Below are 19,841 nucleotides of genomic sequence, written 5' to 3'. Positions count from 1 at the left end.
TGGGAGCAGTATAAGTTTTGAAACTTTGGTGCTGCGTTTGCCAGCATCATTCTTCATATGCGAATGCTGTGATCATAAAATTCTCATACCAATTAAGTTGAATTGGATGGTGCTGAGAATGCAAGCGTGTACCTGATTGATCTAAATTTGATGCGGATGTATTCTTGATCCAAATCATATGTTCGGAGCCAAGAAGCATTCTAATATTAAAAGTTTATAATTGCAACTTAAAGCTTTGTAGACTTTGGTGCTTTTCTTATCTTTTCTTTTCCTTTTACAAAATGACTTACAGTAAATTCGTTTTAAATTAGATTAATATTTTTGTGCATATAATGTTTATAATGTTCTAAAGGAGTGCAAATCTGCTAGCAATCTAGTTTAGGAATTTGAATTGGAAAAAGGCAAATTTTTATTATTTATGTAATTTTTTTTGATAAAGTGGTATATTCATACTATTCTGGTATAAACACAATCAAAAATATTAGAGAATAAGATATCATAAAAACCTACTTGGCATCATAGTTCAGAATTGAAGAATTCACTGCCACCCAAAGACTGCTCCAATATCTAACTACTTGACAATATTAGGATGTGCTAGTTTTGCACGCACAAATTATCCTTGGAAGGTGATAAGAGAGGATTACTATGACTCATAAGAATTGGGCCAACACAGAGAAATCAATTGAATGTAAAATTGCAAGCCAACATTTTATGGGCTTGAGAAACATTTTGAGTGCCCTAATATGCACCAACCATTTTTCCTCGCCAAAATATTTAGAGCCATTCATTAGGGGATAAAAAACTTAGACAAGAGTATATTTTCCCATATAAATATTTTCTAGGTAATATTTAGATAGGTAAATAATTTCCTTATATTCTTTTATGTATTGGAATGTGGTTGTGGAATCTGTTATTTATGATCTTTTGTATTACTAATTTCAGGTAAGTTGTTAAAATCTATCCATAGTTTTCATAATACATTATATATATATATATATATATATATATATATATTTATATAATAAATTATATATATATATTATATATATATATAATATATATATATATATATAATATTTTATAATAATTTATACTATTTATTATATATAATATTATATAATAATATAATATAGAATAATCTAATATTATATAATAAGATTATATAATAATATAATATAATATTCATTTAGGGGTACTTTAGAAAAAAATTAAAAGATGGTTTATCGGTTGATGAGAAATTGACTTATCCATCTTCTGGATGGATAAGACTTCTCTTATTTTATGAGTACATACTATTTATACCAAAATGATTTATCCACCTAAAGAAGTATGAAAATATAGATAACTTGCTCGATCGAAAAATTAATCAATTTTTTTATAATATTTATCCATAAAAAGGGGCTCTTGAGCTATTACTCTGCTAGTCACGTTACTAAGCTATATGTGAAATATATATTTATTGGACATATTAAATTAAAGTGCATAATCTTAATCATTGTTAAATTTTTTTGATCGTTGATAAATTGATTTCTTCTAAGTTCCAACTATGTTGCGAAGTGATTGGATGGAGGATTTCTGGATATGATTTGTGAAATACTTGAATGCTCTTATATCTTGAGTGATGTACATCCAAACTTTCTATCACTTAGACTAGTCTATCTTTTTTGAGATTACCACTTAGTGTGACATGATATCTCAAGCTAGGTACATTGTATCTCGCTTTAATTTAGTACCTTTTCAAAGAATCTACTTTGTGCATGGTTCGTTGAATCCGGCCCTAATCTAGTTCATTCCCAAACTTTTTATAATTGAAAATCAGAAAATTTTCACAGTTACTCTCAAAAAATAAAATTTCAATATTGCCCCTAAGAGTTAATATATTTTATTAGGCCTGCAAATGGGACGGGTTGGATCAGGTCCTGAGTGATCCCAACTCGATCCGATTTCTTGATCAGGTCTTAATATTGGACCCATACCCATCTCGATAAAAAATCGGATCGGATCGGATCGGGTCCATGACTGAATTTATTGACCCATTGGATCATTCAGATCGGATCGAGTCCATATATAACCCGGTTCCAATCCATGAAATACGGATCCGATTCGGATCGGATCAGATCATGGGTTTAATTTATTTAAAACCTACCATCAGTGAATATTAATACTGTATGACAATTAAGAAAGATCTCTTTTCTTTTTTTCCTCCAATCCTCCAACTATAAATTCTAATAATTAATTGTATTGGATAGCAGAGGGAAACAAGCATTTTTGAGAAAAATCAAGATTTCAGAAGTCCACACAAAAAAAAAAAAAAATATATATATAAATTTTATATAATGATATAATTGTCCCAATCTAAAATATAATACATGGAGAATACTTGTACATGGTTAAAAATGAGACTGTATATACTCTGGATGACACAATATCTGTACACATTAGAGCATACTCTAAATTTTTTTAAAATCAACAAAATAAAATTGGAATTCAAGAAGTCCTCTTCCTTTTGTAGCTCATGGTACGGTAAACAAAAATCAGAAGGTTTTAAAAATTGAGCCAAGCAAGGAGCGAGAAGAAGTAATTGAAATGTCCTTTATTTAAGTTATCAAGAATCCATCCAGTCTTTTCTTCTTGGGTTGTTATAAATATTACAACAGTCAAAATAAAAGAACTGAAGGGTTCGAAATATTTTTAATTTTGAAGATTTTTAGTTTAAAATCGGATGGGGAAGATCGAAGGATTTAGATAATTTTGGCTCAAATCCAAATCCCTATTTGGGTGGTCATTCTAACTGGGTTCGGGTCCTATATTTGGGTCCAGATCGGATCGGATTATATATCTTAAGATCAAATTAATCCAAAAATCTCTACGGATCGGGATCAATCGGAATGAGTCCAAATTCAAAAAATCCAAACTCGACCTGGAAAAGAGAACGGATCCAATTTTTGAACCCGACCTGACTCTATGGGTTTTTTAAATGGATTCGAATCAGATCTAACTGGATCAGGTCGGGTTGCATCATAGATTAACCCGATCCATTTGCAGTCTTATATTTTATTTATAGTCTCTTAGGTCACTCTTTCCAATATCTTAAACCAGATAATTTAATTAATAATCCTAATCAAACTCTTGATTTTTTTTCCCCTTGTTTGATGAGGACTTCGAAAGGGGGGACTCGGCCAAATTCAACATGCAGGTAATATCAAAAACACAAACACTGGCATCCAACAATTACTTTAGCAACTCAACTAGTTGACACCCTCTTAATTAAACTTGTGACCAAGAGCAATATTTTTTTTATTTTGATAGGAGCCTATAATTAAGCAGTGCTGTGCTGTACAAAATAGAAGACAGTCCTTCCCTCTAACCCGCCAAGCTTGGGTGAAAGAGTCCAAATTATTGGCAACATCATGTGCACTAGCATGGCCATACACAGAGCCAATCATGACTGCAGGTTCTTATGATGGTGGATTAAGGTACATGCTAGATTAATGGGTTCCATCAAACCATTGGCCATTATTGGATGTGTGTATAGCCACATGGAGCATTTAGTGTAGGCAATAATTTTGTGTAAAACAGGCATTTAATTTTACATTTCTAGGACAATTACCAGGAGACTTTTCTAGCATGGTATATAATCTAGTATTTTTTTATTAAAAATAATTTAAGCACACCTTTTGATAATATGAGTGCCTTTTTGAACTTATGTGGAAAACTGTCTCCTTTAGAAAAGCTATTGAATTTGTTTTCCAAATCCACACTTTATTTGGAATAGTACTAAGAGTGCATTTTTTTCACGGCAGGGTGTTTAATGCTATAGCTTTAGAGAGCTATCACTATCCCTGGATGTCCTAATCTTATCAAAACCTGTTTCTGTTTTAACCTTAGTGTGCTTACCTCATCCTTATTGCCACTAAAGTAAAAAAGAAAAAAAAAAGGGTTCTGTTTAATCTATTATCCTTTATAACTTAATATGAGCAGGATTATTGTTTGATTCGAATCCTTTATTATTTCCTAGAATGGATGTAATTAAATTCATGGCCCTTTAGTGATCCATGATGAAAGTGACAATTATTTTTTCTAGCTATTAACAAATCAGCAATCATGCTATCAATGAAGAGTCCTTGTCACCTGGCATCTGCTGTTGATAAGCTTTCTTGATTAGAATTTGGGTCCAGCTACAGTACTTGTGCTTAATGATCTACAATTAGTTGTACTCATAAAGTTTTAAAAATTTAGATGTTGTTTGAAACCATGTTACCGGCCCTACCACCATTAGCATGATGGGACAAATTAAAAAAAAAAAAATCAGGAATCGATCTCGATCTTACACAGTTTCTATTTCAAAAGTTTCGAGTAATATTTAGGATTTAAATCTTGGATCTTTTTATGTATAAGTTTTTAAAAGGCAAGGCATCAACAAGCTATGCTAACAATTATCGGTGGGGACAAAACAAGCAATTATCTCGAATAATTCGCTATAAAACCATGCCCACTGCATGGCCCCATAATATTGACCAATCATGACGTGGCCGCATAAGATGCCACAAGGTGAAGGCCACATAGGATCCAGACACCATTTGTCCAATTTTGTTACTCGCCCAAAAATTCTATATGTTCTCTCTCTTACGTGGTGAGCCCTTCTCAACTCTGGTTCTCCGTTCCCTCTTCAAAAAATAGCCCTCAGGGTCTCTCGCTCTCGCTCTCATTCTGTCTGGAGTGAGGTAATGGAATTAGGAGCGAAGGATCCGATGGCGATGATGCGGGAGTTCCTGCGGGAGGCCGGAGGATGCGCGGTGATCGACGGCGGTCTCGCGACGGAGATGGAAGCCAATGGTGCTGATCTCAAGGACGCGCTCTGGAGCGCCAAGTGCCTGTTCACCTCCCCCGATCTCATCAAGAAGGCAAATCCACTCCCGGATATTTTACAGAAGTTTGAATACATGCGAGCTTCTTTTCGATCTCTTTACTGCTTTGTCTCGTGGAGTTTGGGGATTCTCGGTTAAATACAGAACTTGAAGTGTTTTTCTCGTGAACGAGTAGTTATTGGATTTTTATTTCTTTCGTTTTCTTTTAAATGGAAAGAAAAATTGTGGTTGTCTGATTTTGGTTTGATCTCCTTTGTTTTTTGAAGGCCTGGTCGGGGCCCGGTCCACTTAACCCCCAACGGGCCGCGCGTGCTCTGCGCGTGACCAGACGTCTTCTTCCTCTCCGACCCGTCCCGGAACCAAGCGGACTCTTATGGCCGCTGGTCTCGAGCGGAACCCTCGGAAATCCGCTATCTCGTGACCCTCCACCACGAGCACCGCGCTTCCTCCTCTCTTCTTTTTCGCTCTTTCTCCCTTTTTTTTGCCGTTTTCCTTTCTGTGTGTGGCCGCCGGAAATAGGGACCGGAGAACGCTGCCGGCGCGGAGGTAAAGCCCCTTCCTTCCTCCCCTTTGGTTTCATCTTCCTTCCGAGGCCTTAAACTACCGTCGCCGGCCAAGAAATCGGCCGGAAATTGACCCAAAAATCCCCCCTCCCCCAGTTCACCGCCCCTCTTTTGTTTTGTTTTTCCTTTTTTTCGGCCACCGGCGCTGTTGCCTCTTGACGCCGGACCCCTGGAGGGAGTCGTCGACCTCCATAAATTCCTCCACGGCGGAGCCATAGCCGCCGGTGATGGGCCAACGGCCTAGAAATGGAGAAAACCCTCTGATTCCCCTGTTTTCTGGCTCTTTTTTCTTTGATTTTTCACTGGCCGGTCCTGGCCATCGGCTGTGCATGGCCTCCGGCTGCTGCTCATGCCCTCTAACACGATCCCCAGCTATGCCGGCCTCCCCTTCTTCTTCTGGGAGAGGAGAAGCCTTGTCTTTCTCTCTCCCCCTCTTGTTTCTCTCTCCTTCCTCTTACTCTCTCTCTCTCTCTAAGCAGACCCATGGGTCCCAGTACAAAGTTCTGTCTTTCTTTCCTGTGGACCCAAATTGTCCCTAATGATGAGGCTCTGAACCGCCGTGGCCAAGGCAGCCTATTGGACTGATCACCCCAGCCCCTATTGAGTGTCTTTGAAAACTACTATAGATGAACTTATCAAATGATATTGGTCTTGATCAAGTTTATATTTCATAATTCATTGGTTGAATCGCTTAGATCTAACGCACCAGACCATCAAATGCCACTTGTCCAGCCAACCATCCCTTTTTCTTATTTTAATACTATTAAAGTCATCATATAGAAATTAATTTTGCTTTTAATATTTTAAATAGGTTTCATAGATTTGTCTAGTGAATTTTTAAAGCTCAAGCACGGAGACTAGTAGATTTTATATTCTTTATTAATTTTCAAACTATCATATGTTTTTCATATATACTGTTTGTCAGTGATAATACCATATTTTCTTAAAACAAAGAATCAACATATGTATTATGAAAATTATGCGAGAAGTGGTTTTATGGATATTTTGAATGAAAATAGCTTATGTCTAAAATATGAGTCTTATCATGCATTTGTATTTTTATACCTACTTATATATGTTTTAAGCCAAAAATATAAATATTTTGAAAGCTCTTAGATAGCTATGTATGATTTCTTAAAATTAAGGAAGATTGACATCTAGAGCTAATACCTATATGAACATGGGCCCTATCAGTAGGTATAAAGTTGGCATACAAAATATGATCCTTGTCAATTACGAACATAGGTTCTATCACTAGTATAAAGTGACTTTAGCATGAATATCTATGAGCAATATTTTGAATTATAGTAAACTAAATGGTTAAAATTAAATTATGATTTTGTTTGCAATATAAATTTAGAACCATGTTTATGAAATATTGATGATGTGGGCATGCATGATTAGCTTTACGATTTGCTTTATCATATTGTACTATGAATTATGAAATGCTTTATTTTTGTAATATTTATTATTTTTTAAATGATGTAGTGTTCATAAAAAAATTATGCTTGTGGTGAGAAAGTGTAAGTTCTATTTACTAAATTGTATAGCTCTTATCTCTTTTTATTTTATTTTATTTTTCCAGATGAATAGGTTCATTAGGAATAAAGAATGGTTTAGGCTTGGAGTTGCTAGCAAGTTTGGTGATTTTATGTAGAATTTTGGTTCTTTAATTGACTATGAATTTATAGTTGATAACTTTCTAAATTTTGAGGTTATGGATTTGGGTATTTAAATTCGGATTTAGTTGCTTTGAACCAATATTTATTTACTTATTTAACGGATGATGGATTTAGACTTTTTATTTTATTTGAGATTATGATTGTTGAATTCTTGTTATCGTGGGCTGTATCCTTTAGTAGCATGGCCATGTTATGTCCTATAGTTGTGACGTGATATGTTTATTTCTTTTGTTGGGTGTACAAATTTATTTGTATCAGAAATGGAAAGGGGTGACTAGAACCTGATAGGTAAGGGTGGTGATTTTGTTGATGGTATTTGATGATGAAAAACATGGGCTCAGTCTAGTTTTTGGACTTTTCATGACTCAGCTAATCATACAGATTAGAAACGATGTTGAAGGCAATGTATAGAATGAAAAAATTTAGGGTGAATGAACTTTTGAATAGAAAAGGAAATAATTGAGACTCCCAATTTATGGAGGCAAATGTAGACATGGAGTTGCATTCAGAATGTAAGCAAAAAAGGATCAATTATCCTAGACATACACCAAATTTACCTAAACTATGCCATCAGTTGCAAGTATCTGTCAGAGACAGTCTGTATTAAGATAATGGTGAGTAACACTTTTTTTTCAATGTCTTTTAGTCTTTTAGTTTCTGGTTAGACCAGAGTAATGGAATGATATTAATGTCAGTCAAACAAGTTTCAGTCCATGGTGAGAAGTTGGAATGGACCACCTTGCAGTTTATGGGTACTTTTTCATTAAATGGAAGATTCATGTGTTACACTTTTAACTCACTTCAGAAAGGAAAAAGTAAAAAAAAGGATCTTATCTTGGTAAAAGCAATTAATCCGTTAGAGCAATGGATTTTTGAGAGCCACACGAACATTGCCTCCATTCATGAAATGGGATGAGGCCTTCTGAGACTGAGATTGCTTATAAGTAATGGTATGCATTTATACTTTGTATCTTCCTTCTTGTTTATAGGCTTTATAGATGTTTTAAGTATGCGATCTATGGTCAATTTGTAGATAAAAAGGGCTAGCTTAGTGCATATTACTGAAGATGGGAAAGCAGCATATCTTTTTATTTAATATAATCATAATATCTCCACATTTTCTCCAAAAAGAACATGAGAACGTTTCTAATCGGAGTTTTTGAAAGCCACCTGTGGATCTAATAAGGGACTTATTCAATAGAACAGCATAAAAATGCCAGAGCTCTAAAGCTAATTGAGAATATAAAGGTAATCCAGATCAGGCAATCTGCTGTGTCTTTAAAATAAACTATCTTTTTCCTGTGGTGATCTGCATTTTCCTGTTATATCTTTTACTTTTTGCCCCTGAGAGCCAATGCTCCCTCTCTTACTTTCCATAACTGTCAAATATCACTGAAGCAGGTTCACCTGGACTACCTTGAAGCAGGTGCAAATATTCTTACAACAGCATCGTATCAGGTATCCTTTGTTGCTTACCGTTTAAAGTCATTACCTCTTAGGCAAAGCTTAACTATAGTTCACATGGGAGCAGGCTACTATTCAAGGTTTTGAGTCTAGAGGCTTTTCTAGAGAGGAAAGTGAAGCATTATTAAGGAGAAGTGTTGAAATTGCATATGAAGCACGAGATATATTTCAGAAGAGATACTTAAAAGGCCCTCAAAATGCTGATAAAAAGGAAAATACTTTCAAACAACGCCCTATATTGGTTGCAGCATCTGTAGGAAGCTATGGAGCATATTTAGCTGATGGTTCTGAGTACAGGTGTATTTTTGAAGTATTTCTCCATCCTTTTTTTCGTTATCTTCTCTTTTTGTGAAGTTTTGATATCTGAATGTATGACTTATTTACATTTTTGCAGCGGCAATTATGGAGAAGCTGTTACCTTGGAAACTCTTAAAGATTTCCATAGGAGAAGGCTTCAGGTTCTTTCAGAAGCAGGTGCTGACATAATTGCTTTTGAGACAATTCCAAATAAATTAGAAGCACAGGTACTTGTTGATATACCACCTAATTCCTTTGCCTACATCTAGTTTCCTTAAGAAGGTCAGTTCCTGTTGTCTTTTGTAGGTCTTCTCGTAAATGCTCTGCTGAAGACTCAGGTGTTGTTTTCAAATGTTCTAATGTTGAGACAGATATGTTGTGAAGTACTAAAGGTTAATAATCTAACTTTTTATGATCACACTAAGACCAGCAGATCTTTGTCCAAAAGGTCATATGGTGCAAAGGAAAATGATGGCAGTACTGCAAGTTGAAGATCGGTCATAACCACCTATAAATAAAATATGATGCGTAACATATATGTCATAAAACAGATAAATTGAAACAAAGCCAGAAGCATCTTAAGGCTTATTGGTGATGAGTCCTTTAGCGAGGACCAATCAATAGAGTGTAAAAGGGAAGGGATTGTTAACATAAATCTAGGGTGCAACACAATTAAACAACATAGAAGAATGGATTTTTGGGAGAAAACTGCTCAAAATTGGAATAATCCGAATGATAAGAGGAGAGATGTTTAGAAGAGAAGGCAACCAAGAAAGGAGAATGGAATTGGTAAAAAGGGGAATGAGATTTTATGCAGTTCAGAATGTCATCATCTTGCTGAGCATTTCCATCCTCTCCCCATGATAAGATAAAATAAAGAAGAAACGTATAACATCAACCCTATAAGAGATTGAGAAGAGATGAAAAGGCAGAAAAAACAAGAAGCATTGGAATGACCCTTCTTAATTTCACATAAGATGGACTTGAGCTGGGAAAAGGGTGGGCAAGTAGCCATCATGGAGACCAAGTGAGTGGAAGGAGAAAGAGCGAGGAGGGGGTCTGGGGTTAGACTGTTTATGTCGATTTCAGTCTATATCTATTACTAGTATATGTCCTTGAACCAGCCTTTAAAACATATTAAATTTAATTTTGAATATATTTTATTAATCCTTGGACCTCGTGCTTGGTGTTTCTTCACTTATTCAATGTTCACTAAGCACATAATGTGAAAGCGCTTTTATTGGCAAACGGAAAAGATAGATAAAAGAGGTTTACACAGAAATGCAACTGCAAATAGGACTGACATAGTTTAGATCTCACAAGAAATGGACTTGTGCTAAGCTGGATATAGATTCAGGTATTAGACACAAGGCAAGTTCGATTTGGGTTTAATAATCTTGACTTTGTTTATTTCATGTCTCAATCCCAGATTGATATCAAGTTTATCTGTTTTCAATGAAGTTGAATCAGATTATAATAATTTTAAATCTAATATGATGGTGATTTTGGTCACATCGAGGACTTGGATCCAATCTGCATGATCCGATTTTGGGTTTGGTAATCTCCATGATATGTCACATTAAATATAACTTTACCTAATTCACTAGTACCTCTAATGTCTTTGCTCCTAAGTAAACAATACTTATTATGTCAAAGAAACAAACTTGGTGCTTCAAATAAACATAACGTAAGAGTTCAACCAATGCTTAACAATTGACATGTTCTGAAACAGTATATACCTTTAGGTGAATCTTGCTTGGTGGATGTAAACACTCTCTATAAGTCCTAATCATAGTGTAATACTCACCTAGGACTGATCAACAAGGAAATCCACTTCCCCTTTCCAAGAATAACTCAACCTCATTAGCTGAAGTCCAGATCGAACTCTAATACTCTCCTAGTGCTCATCAAAAAGTAAACCCACTTCCCTTTAGTCAAAAGAACTCAACCTCGTTAGGCAGGCATCTGACAGTTGTTCCTTTAAATCCTTGCATTACCTGAAGTTGTTCAATCATGTGAAATTGGTCAGTGAGCAGTCTTTTCAACAAACCAAGTATCATTTAAATGTGTATTTTCTCTAAAGCTACTAGTAATAATTCGGCAGATGATAGTTAACCTACATGGGTAGGTTCTGAAATGTCTCCTCTAAGTTTGAGGAACACAATCAACATGCTAGTAACTAGCATAATAGGTTGTTCTAACCTCTGCAAATCTTATCTTTACCTGACAAATTTGTTGGATTCACAGTTGCAAGTTTGATGCTTGGGAACAATGCAGCTGGAGGTAAATATATGGAGTTTTTTGGGAATCTGGAAAATTAAATAAAAGTTCTGAAAAGGATTTGAAAAATTAAAAATTATACAAAAAGAAAAATTTAAGAACATTATTGAAATATCTATATATTTATTTGTGTGAAAAAAAAAAGCATGGGAGAGGTAACAACAATAAACAATAGCAAAATAGAACAAACAGTACAACTTATAGCATCCATTGTTTATTAATCAGAAAGGTGTCTTCAATTGTTTGTGAGGAATTTGTGAAATAGATTGCAATTATCTGTGAATAAGTTTTGAAAAAGTTTATTGTTCATTATTCATTTTAATGAGAATGATTTGAAGCATCATTCAACCAAGGGAAATATGAAATAATTCAATAATTTTCAAGAATTTAGAGATGACTGCCATGATTGGACTGAGTTTCGGGCTTTGGTAGTATACTTTCCATGCATAAAAACTAAAAATGGTTTGATAGGTTCCAAGTCATAAATCATATTGTTATATTTGCTGTTAAAATGCAAAACACTGTTTGATAAATTTATAGAAACATTGTATGCAAATTCAAAATGGAAAAATTTAATTCTGTTGTGATGGTACCTTCCTTGCTCCACTTCTCAGTGAATTCCTCAACAATGGTCAAGACACTCACTTTTCCATTTGTTTAATGTTAATGCTAAAGCATTATGGTTTTATAACTGTTTAGCCAGCATCAGAACAAATGGGTTTTAGTAGGAAAACTTTAAATGTGTCACAGTATACAATATGGTCTTCAGTATTGAAGAGAGTTACAAAATGACAAAACATAGGTCCTAAACAGTAGATGAAGTTAAGATGAAGCACAAAAGCATAGTAAACTAAATAACAAGGGCTAAATAGTAAAATGAAGCGCAAGCAGGGTTCATTGGTATTTAAGGGGATATTAAAGGATTTGATGGAATGTAAAGGGAAAACAATCATATGCAGATGATAACAATGATGTTTATTCTTATTGACTAGGAGAGATTATTATAACTTTCTGTTGTGTGCACAGAAAGACGAAATGGATGATGGCTTAACAACAGATTCTATAAGATAGAAATTCAAGTATGGGTGCTCATGGAGTGCAGCCAAATGGGGTTAAGCCAGTCGAAGTAAAAAGAAGAGATGGATTATGAGTGAGGAAACCAGGATTAGATCATGTAGTTGACTTAGAATCATCCCTATAGGTGATTTAGGTAACCATAATGTGATCCTGCATCAGACCCTTAATTAAGTTTCAGCTCATCTATGGACATCCACATTTATGAATGATAAATCATAGTATTACGCCATTTGACAGACCTTATCAAATGAGACTTGTGAATGCCCCACATACAAGTTGCTTGTATACAGTTCATCATAGGCCAAAATTAGCAGCTCATCAAGTGGCATCCAAATGATGAGAATTGGAGAAAAAGTAAAGTAGCATCAACTGGAACTTAAAGCCTAATTGATCCATTTTAGGTCATTTGACCTAATATCAGTATTTTTTATAATTTATACTCCATTATCAATCTGTACATTTATTTATTTATTTATGTTTTTGAATGATCAATCTGTGTAGTTGAAGTGTACCATATTTATCATGACGGTGATTCCTAGGAAATGATTCAAATAATCACTTGTGTAACTTTAGCCTTTCCATTACTTCTATATATATTGAACCTTCATATTGAAATAGCCTCAAGCTTCATCATTGCAGCCCAAAAGTAGAGTAACTTGCTATCTAAAAAGTGATGTGCATCTCATATGCATTGAAACTAATACTTACTAAAATTTTGATACTTATGCCTAGTTGTGATTTTGCTTTCACAGGTATACGCTGAGTTACTTGAGGAATGTAATATAAAGATTCCAGCTTGGTTTTCTTTTAATTCAAAGGATGGGATCAATGTTGTCAGTGGAGATTCCTTGATAGAGTGTGTTTCTATTGCTGATTCATGTGAAAATGTTGTTGCAATTGGAATCAACTGCACTGCCCCTAGAAATATTCACGGGCTTGTTCTCTCTATTCGAAAGGTACCACCTGCTCCTACCTCCTTGTTTGCAAGTTTAGGTGATTATGGCATGTACACCGACACCCAGTTGTTATCCTGTCCTTACTGAAGCAAGGGGGAAAAAGGTACTCCGTCATTCATAGTTCGAGTTCAAACAGTGGTCTTATCTTCTGAATCAAAGAACACGGGTCAAAGACTGGTTGATTGATTCATGATTTACTGAATCCGTGTCTTCTAGTGAAAGTGAAAGAGTCGAATAGAATGCATAAGTCGAATAGAAAGATGTTCATGATGAGTCGAAATAGCGTATAAATGAGTTGCTAAGCAACGGGGAACGGAACTTCTCTCAAACATCAGTCTTTGACTACTCAACCATCGAAAGAAGGACGAATAGTGGAATAGGCAGATGTTGCTGAAGGTCATTTTGTTGGGGTGCAATATGCATTTTTTGCTTTATAAAAGATTGGCAGCCTTTTCTTTGTTTTTGGCACTGATGTTCATGACTTTGTTTTTGCTCTAGCATTGCTTCAATCTTGATTGCTCTTATTCAATGTATATAATTGAAGGTGGAAATGTATCAAATGAAAGTAGAAGCAAAGAAAATAAATAATCACATCATGGCAGCATTATGGCACAACAAGGATCATGATCTACTGTCCATAACAATTTTTGCCAGCATTAGCTATCTCTATTTTGTATCATGCTAGTTGAAACTTGATTAACTAATTCAATAACTCCTTTCCTGAATCCAGATTCACATGCAAGTTCTTGATAAAATATATAGAAGAAAATCAAGTAAAGCCTTTTATAGGATTAAGGAATTTTTGACTGAAATTGAATTTATTTGCAGTGTTTTGAATTTTTATGCCTTGACAAATGAAAGGACATATGTTAAAACCAATTTTTGTACCTTGCCATTATTTTATCCTACCTTTCTATGCATAATCTTGCAAAGATTTGCACAGAAAAGACAGCTGAAAAACTAACATTGTTATGTCTGTGATGAACACTCTTGATTTTCTATCTCATATATTTAGGATTGCAAGAATGAACATGGGCCATGAATTCCAACAAGCATATCACTTATGCATATAAGAGTTCTCTCTATTCATTTTAAAGTTCATGTGCATTACATTTTCTTTGGTTATGCCCTTTACCACTGTTTACAACCGCTTGAACACCTTAGAAAACCAATCAAAATGCCTTAAAGAAGCAACTTAAGTAATCTATGTAAATTATAATGTTAGATTGATGGCAAAGTCAACCCATTTCAAAACTGGTTATGGGCAGGTTCTGCTTTTTTTATATGCTCCTGACTTGAAGCCCTCTTCTTGGAGAGAGGTCTTCCTCAGTTCCCATATTCTCACATGTTTGTATGATTGATTCCATCTGAGTGATATATCACACCGCTCCACTGATCAACTAAGAATAAGAAGATTGAAATCCATTTTTTTTGGGATGAATGTATATTATGGATGTTTATTTGCAATGATGTGATGACAAATTTAAAGAGCTGAAATAATGGATCCCTAGTTGAAGAAATTTGACATATCTTGTCCGATAGAACTTCAATTTTGGATCTAAAGTGTAAATGAACATGTATCCATGATACCAGATTAACTAAATTTAGGGTTAAGTTTTGAAGGTTTGGAGAAAATAATTTTCGATTTGATGTCCCAACTATGATTTCACAGAAAATTGGGAAAACAAATCCAGAAAAGAAAAGGTTAAGCTTCCAAAATTTGAGGACAAGTAGGTAGATATTGGTGAGATTGTGGTGGTTAGATGCTGAAAGATATATTTGAATCTGATTAGTTTTATATACGATAAAAATAGACAAAGAAGCCAATGAAAAAGGTTAAAAAATCAAAAATTAAATTTGGAGCAAGGTGAGTGCATATTGTGAGTTCATATAAGTAGTTCCCCCTTTCAAAATACTTGTAGCAATGACATTTCCTGCTTCATTAATTGCTTGAATAAAATGTCCGCGGTTAATATCATTACCTTAATATCAACTGCAGAGTAGCAGAAAATGCTGACTTGTTTTTCTTCATATCTTCTTGATGAAATATATATTATTCTTGTATTACTCATGCATTTTTCAAGAGGTGATGCTCCTACTGTTTTTATTCTGCTAGCCTGTGCTGCTGTTAATTTGTTTTGTGGCTTACATTTTGGCAGGTGACAAATAAACCAATTTTAGTCTATCCAAACAGTGGTGAGAGCTATGATGCTGATAGAAAAGAATGGGTGGTAATCTTCTATGCGGAAACTTTAAATGGAATTTTAAATCATAATTTTACCTCTTGCATAAATTTCTTGAGTAGCTTAAATCAGAAAATAAAGAAAATTTACATTTCTACAATTGTTCTTGATCTGCATGTGCTAGTTTCTGGCTTGGCTTTTCTCTGTTTATTGAGGTTTCCACTTGAAAGTCCTAGATTACTACTAATAGAAAGAAACATACCCTAGTGAATTCTAATCGAACAACATTTGAACTATAACATGCCTTACCTCGACTGTCACTGCTAGACCTAGTGAAAAATGATTTTATCATCTATTCTATCTTAAGGCGCTGTCCTGCATTGCAAACATCATTTTATCATCATTTTCCTTAATCTTGTCCTTTTAGCTCTAAATACATGCATGTTCTGATCTTTTTAATATTATTATTAAACAAAATATTTCTGGAATTTGAATTTTTTAAGAAACAAAGGGTAGCAACCTTAAAATCATTTTGTTGATGGCTCCATGTTCATTGCTCCAAGATCTTAAGTGTTCTTTGAATACTTGGTTTTCCTGATACAAGCAACCTTAAAGTCATTCTGTTGACGGCTTCACAAATCATTCTAAATAATGATTCAAGGCATCCTAAATTTTAGTGATTATGATATCTTCAAGATGCACGATTTCCAATTCTTTCTAGTTTGCCATAACTCCCCAAAAGGATGATGAATTCTTGGTTGTCAGTCTTGTATATTGGTGAACACTTCCATTTGATTTTGTGGAGGCAGAGGAAAAGGGAGAGAACCATGTTCATCCATTTCTAAGATTCTTAGGATACTGCAAGTCATCTTTTCCATTTATTTTTGTGAGCCCATATATTGATATGGTTGGAGAATCGAACTCCAATCATTCCAGCCATTCCTCTCTTCTGTTTATGCTTTTATTTGGATATCTCTCAGTTATTGCCCGATATTCAAGCATCTCCCAAAGAAAATAGTAATCCTTAATTATAGGAGACATTACATATGAAACTTTAGACAATTTGGTGGCTGAAGGTATGTTTCCCACTAATATGCCTCTTTCTTGCTTGCAGGCATCCACAGATGTTTCAGATGAAGATTTTGTCTCCTATGTTAGCAGGTGGCATGAAGCTGGAGCTTTGCTTATAGGTGGCTGCTGCAGGACAACTCCAAAAACCATAAGAGCCATTTTGAGAGCCCTGCACAAGGAAGATGATGTTTTTAAGCCAGATGGAATCCAGATATAATAATATATCTATAGGCTTAATTTTAACGTACTCATGCTAAACTCTGCATTAAAAGTTTGCCTTTTCCCCTGAAATGCTAGTGCTTACTCTGTAAATATCTGGGAAGAACTGATGCAGGTAAAGGTGATCATTGTGTCGTTGTTGTATTTTGCTTGGACTGCCTTCGTGGCTATCTGCTTAAAATGATATCAGATAATGTAGTTCCTTCTAGTGTAGTACATAACTTGGAAGTGGAAATTGTGACCTTGCAAGGTGTTTGAAAAACGGTAAATTATTTTTTGGTTCCATCATAAACTGGTACAGGGACTAGGAAAAAGGACTTGAGACTCCACAGCATAGATGGTTCACTCACTATTCAAAATTTCACCATAAACATCATGTTGGTGAGAACATGGTTGATTTTGATGAATCCTTGATGAGGTTTCCAAGTGGTAGTTCTACTTTTCTTTGATATACTGCTCAGGAGTACAGTTAGAGCAATTTGTGTAATCTTATTTCTTTATGTGACATGGAGGGTTAGAAACTTTACTGCTTGACATTTTGGTCAGAAAAAGGTTACTCGGTGATTCCACCTCTGCATGGATTCTAAGTGCATGTGCTTGGCTGCTTAAAATGCACTGGACTTCCAATCCTCAATCCTTACATAGATCATGCTTCGATGAAATTACTATAGTAAAATGAAGATGCAGAGGATTTTGTTACTCAAGTTTGATGATCTAGATTCAATTTTCATTTTTTTCTTACTTTCTTCTTCAATTTAAGGGCATAAAGTCTTTGCAGATAGATTGTAGAGTTCAAGAAAATCTTTAGCTTTCGATGAATCTTCCATTAGTTTTCTTGCAATAAATAGTCCTTCCCTTCTTCTATATCCTTCTTTTGCAAATGCTTTTCTACTTCTTTGTTTGTGTCTTTTTCCCTGTGTTCCCCTAACCCTACTCACCTCACCCCCACTCCCTGCCGGAATATGTACTTTTTGAGATTTTTTTTTTCCTGTGTGAAGACCCCTCTTGTTTTCCTCTTTATTTTTTCATGAATCCTTATCAAATAAACTCCTCATGCAACATATATTTGACAATATGTATAATGCATTGGAATAAGATTGAGAGAACACCCTTAATCATAGTTTATCCAAAAAGGGCTTGACAAAAGTATGTATCTTAATTCTTGTTTACCTTCTCTAGCAGATCCCTGGATCCTACCTAAGTCCATGCCATCTCATTAAAATTTCTAAAAGTCGACGTGCCTGTGGAAGAACTAACTTTTAGAATTTTACTACATCTTTTGTGCACATTTGTGAAGAAAAGTTTTTAGAAATGAATAATGCAAATTATGCCAATTTTGGCTTTTTGACCGGTTAGATAACTACATTGCTCGATTAACTTCTCAGATTTATAGTTCTGTCACTGAATTTTACCAATGCAGTAATTTGATACCACTACTTATTATGGGAAAATTGGTCACATTTTCTGTTCTCTTTCAAGTTGTAAGGTTTTTGATAGGGGCTTTATGCATGACAATTTACAATAGTTTGTTTATTTGCATAATGTCTCCAACTAGCCCTCTTTTTTTTTTTTTTTTTTTTTTTTTAAATGTCTCCAACTAGGCTTCATTAGAGGAATTGATGTTAGGATTATGTTTGAGAACAAACTTCTGTGAATATTTATTTAACGTCCTTCCCTGTTCAACATCGGAACTTCTTCCATCAATTTGGACTTCAACATCGGTTAGTCACTTAAAAATAAAAGTAGCATCTTTTTGTTGCCCAACTATTTGTGCAGGAAATATTAAATTTAGGAATTTTATTAAATAATTGATCTGAGAAATTAATTATTGTGCAATATTTGATATTATTTTGATCACTTTTGCTCTGATTAATTGTCTATTTGTCTTTGGATGACCAGACCATGATGCATGGCTTTTCTAGAGATTGACAATTGACTTGATCGTTAGAGGAGACTTCTATGTTTTTTTTTTTTCTGAAACCTCCACTAAATTCTGACTATTACTGACAATAAATACCTAACGATGGATTTTTCTGAAATAACTTCCTAAAGTAGTTTTCATGATAAATTTTGTAGAGTTTTTCCAAAATGTTAGAAGACTCTTTCTATAAATGCATAAAACATCCAGTTTCAAATTTACTTAGATTTCTTATTGTATTGGACTTTGATCCCTAATTTATCATGCATCTTTTACACTTCTAAAGTTCCATGTCAAAGGTAGCCTAGTGTGCGATGCTCTTGCTATTTGAGTCTAAGGATCATCAGATGTATGCAATCAAATTTCTATGTATGGAGAGGCTATTTCTATAAACCCATAACTAAACCTCGACGAAGCATCCTTACTGTTGTACAATGGCTCACCCTTTATAAATTATAGCCTTTAAATTTTACAATCTTTACTATTGTAATTTTAGATTCTTTTTAAATCTTTTAATTCTAATATTCAATCCTTCAATGAATGCTCTAGATGTTTCTAAATCATAATGTAATTATTTTATGCATGCTTTGATTGTTTTGAAGAACATGGAAAAGATGGTAATGAATTATAGATCAACTCATGGATGTTCCTAAAATCAAACCATGGCAAGCAGTGTGGCAACATTTGCTGATTATATAGCAAACTTAGAGTCCTCTAGAGTAAATCAACAAGGATCTGCCAGATTTCTTATCTTTGGTTTCTTGACTAATCACTAATTTTAAACAATTAATTGGAAAACTAAACATATCAATAGTTTGTAGGTTAAATTGCATTGTTTAAAATTTTGTGCTCATCATTCATGTCTCATATGGTAAGAAATTTCAGAACTTACATTAGCTTCTATAATGTTGCATTTACTTGGTAGAAGCTTGAAGAAGGCTATCAAGTTTAGATATGTTTTTAGTTATTTATTGGAGACTGTCAAATAAGCATCCCCATGATAGTTCCAAACACAAATGTCTATTATACCAGGGTTTTCTAGACTAGATGTGTCACCACTCTATCTATCATTTTAAAAGTTTATCTATCATGAATTAGAACCTTTTTGCTGAAATTAATATTCAAGCAAATAATTAAAAATAAACATCTCAACCTCAAACGAACTCTACTGGATTTGCATTTCAACTTGCAACATATCTCTGACGGACTTCTATATCCTCTTTACCAAGATGGTGTATTGGATGAAAACAATGCATTGTCATT

General features: G+C 34.4%; 1 protein-coding gene across 1 annotated transcript; it reads left to right on the top strand.

The window, feature by feature from the left end:
* The first annotated feature begins 4,640 nt into the window (after positions 1-4,640).
* LOC105042323 (homocysteine S-methyltransferase 2) lies at positions 4,641-16,895 on the top strand. The gene is made up of 7 exons (XM_010919487.4): positions 4,641-4,904; positions 8,515-8,571; positions 8,645-8,874; positions 8,972-9,101; positions 12,984-13,187; positions 15,347-15,418; positions 16,485-16,895. The coding sequence occupies exons 1-7, from the start codon at positions 4,728-4,730 to the stop codon at positions 16,656-16,658; spliced, it is 1,044 nt and encodes a 347-aa protein (XP_010917789.2). The 5' UTR covers positions 4,641-4,727; the 3' UTR covers positions 16,659-16,895.
* Positions 16,896-19,841: the final 2,946 nt, after the last annotated feature.

Source organism: Elaeis guineensis, chromosome 3 (genome assembly GCF_000442705.2).
Source record: "Elaeis guineensis isolate ETL-2024a chromosome 3, EG11, whole genome shotgun sequence".
Lineage (NCBI taxonomy): Eukaryota > Viridiplantae > Streptophyta > Magnoliopsida > Arecales > Arecaceae > Elaeis > Elaeis guineensis.
Note: the sequence above shows the minus strand (reverse complement) of the source record. Positions and strands in the feature narration are given on the sequence as shown.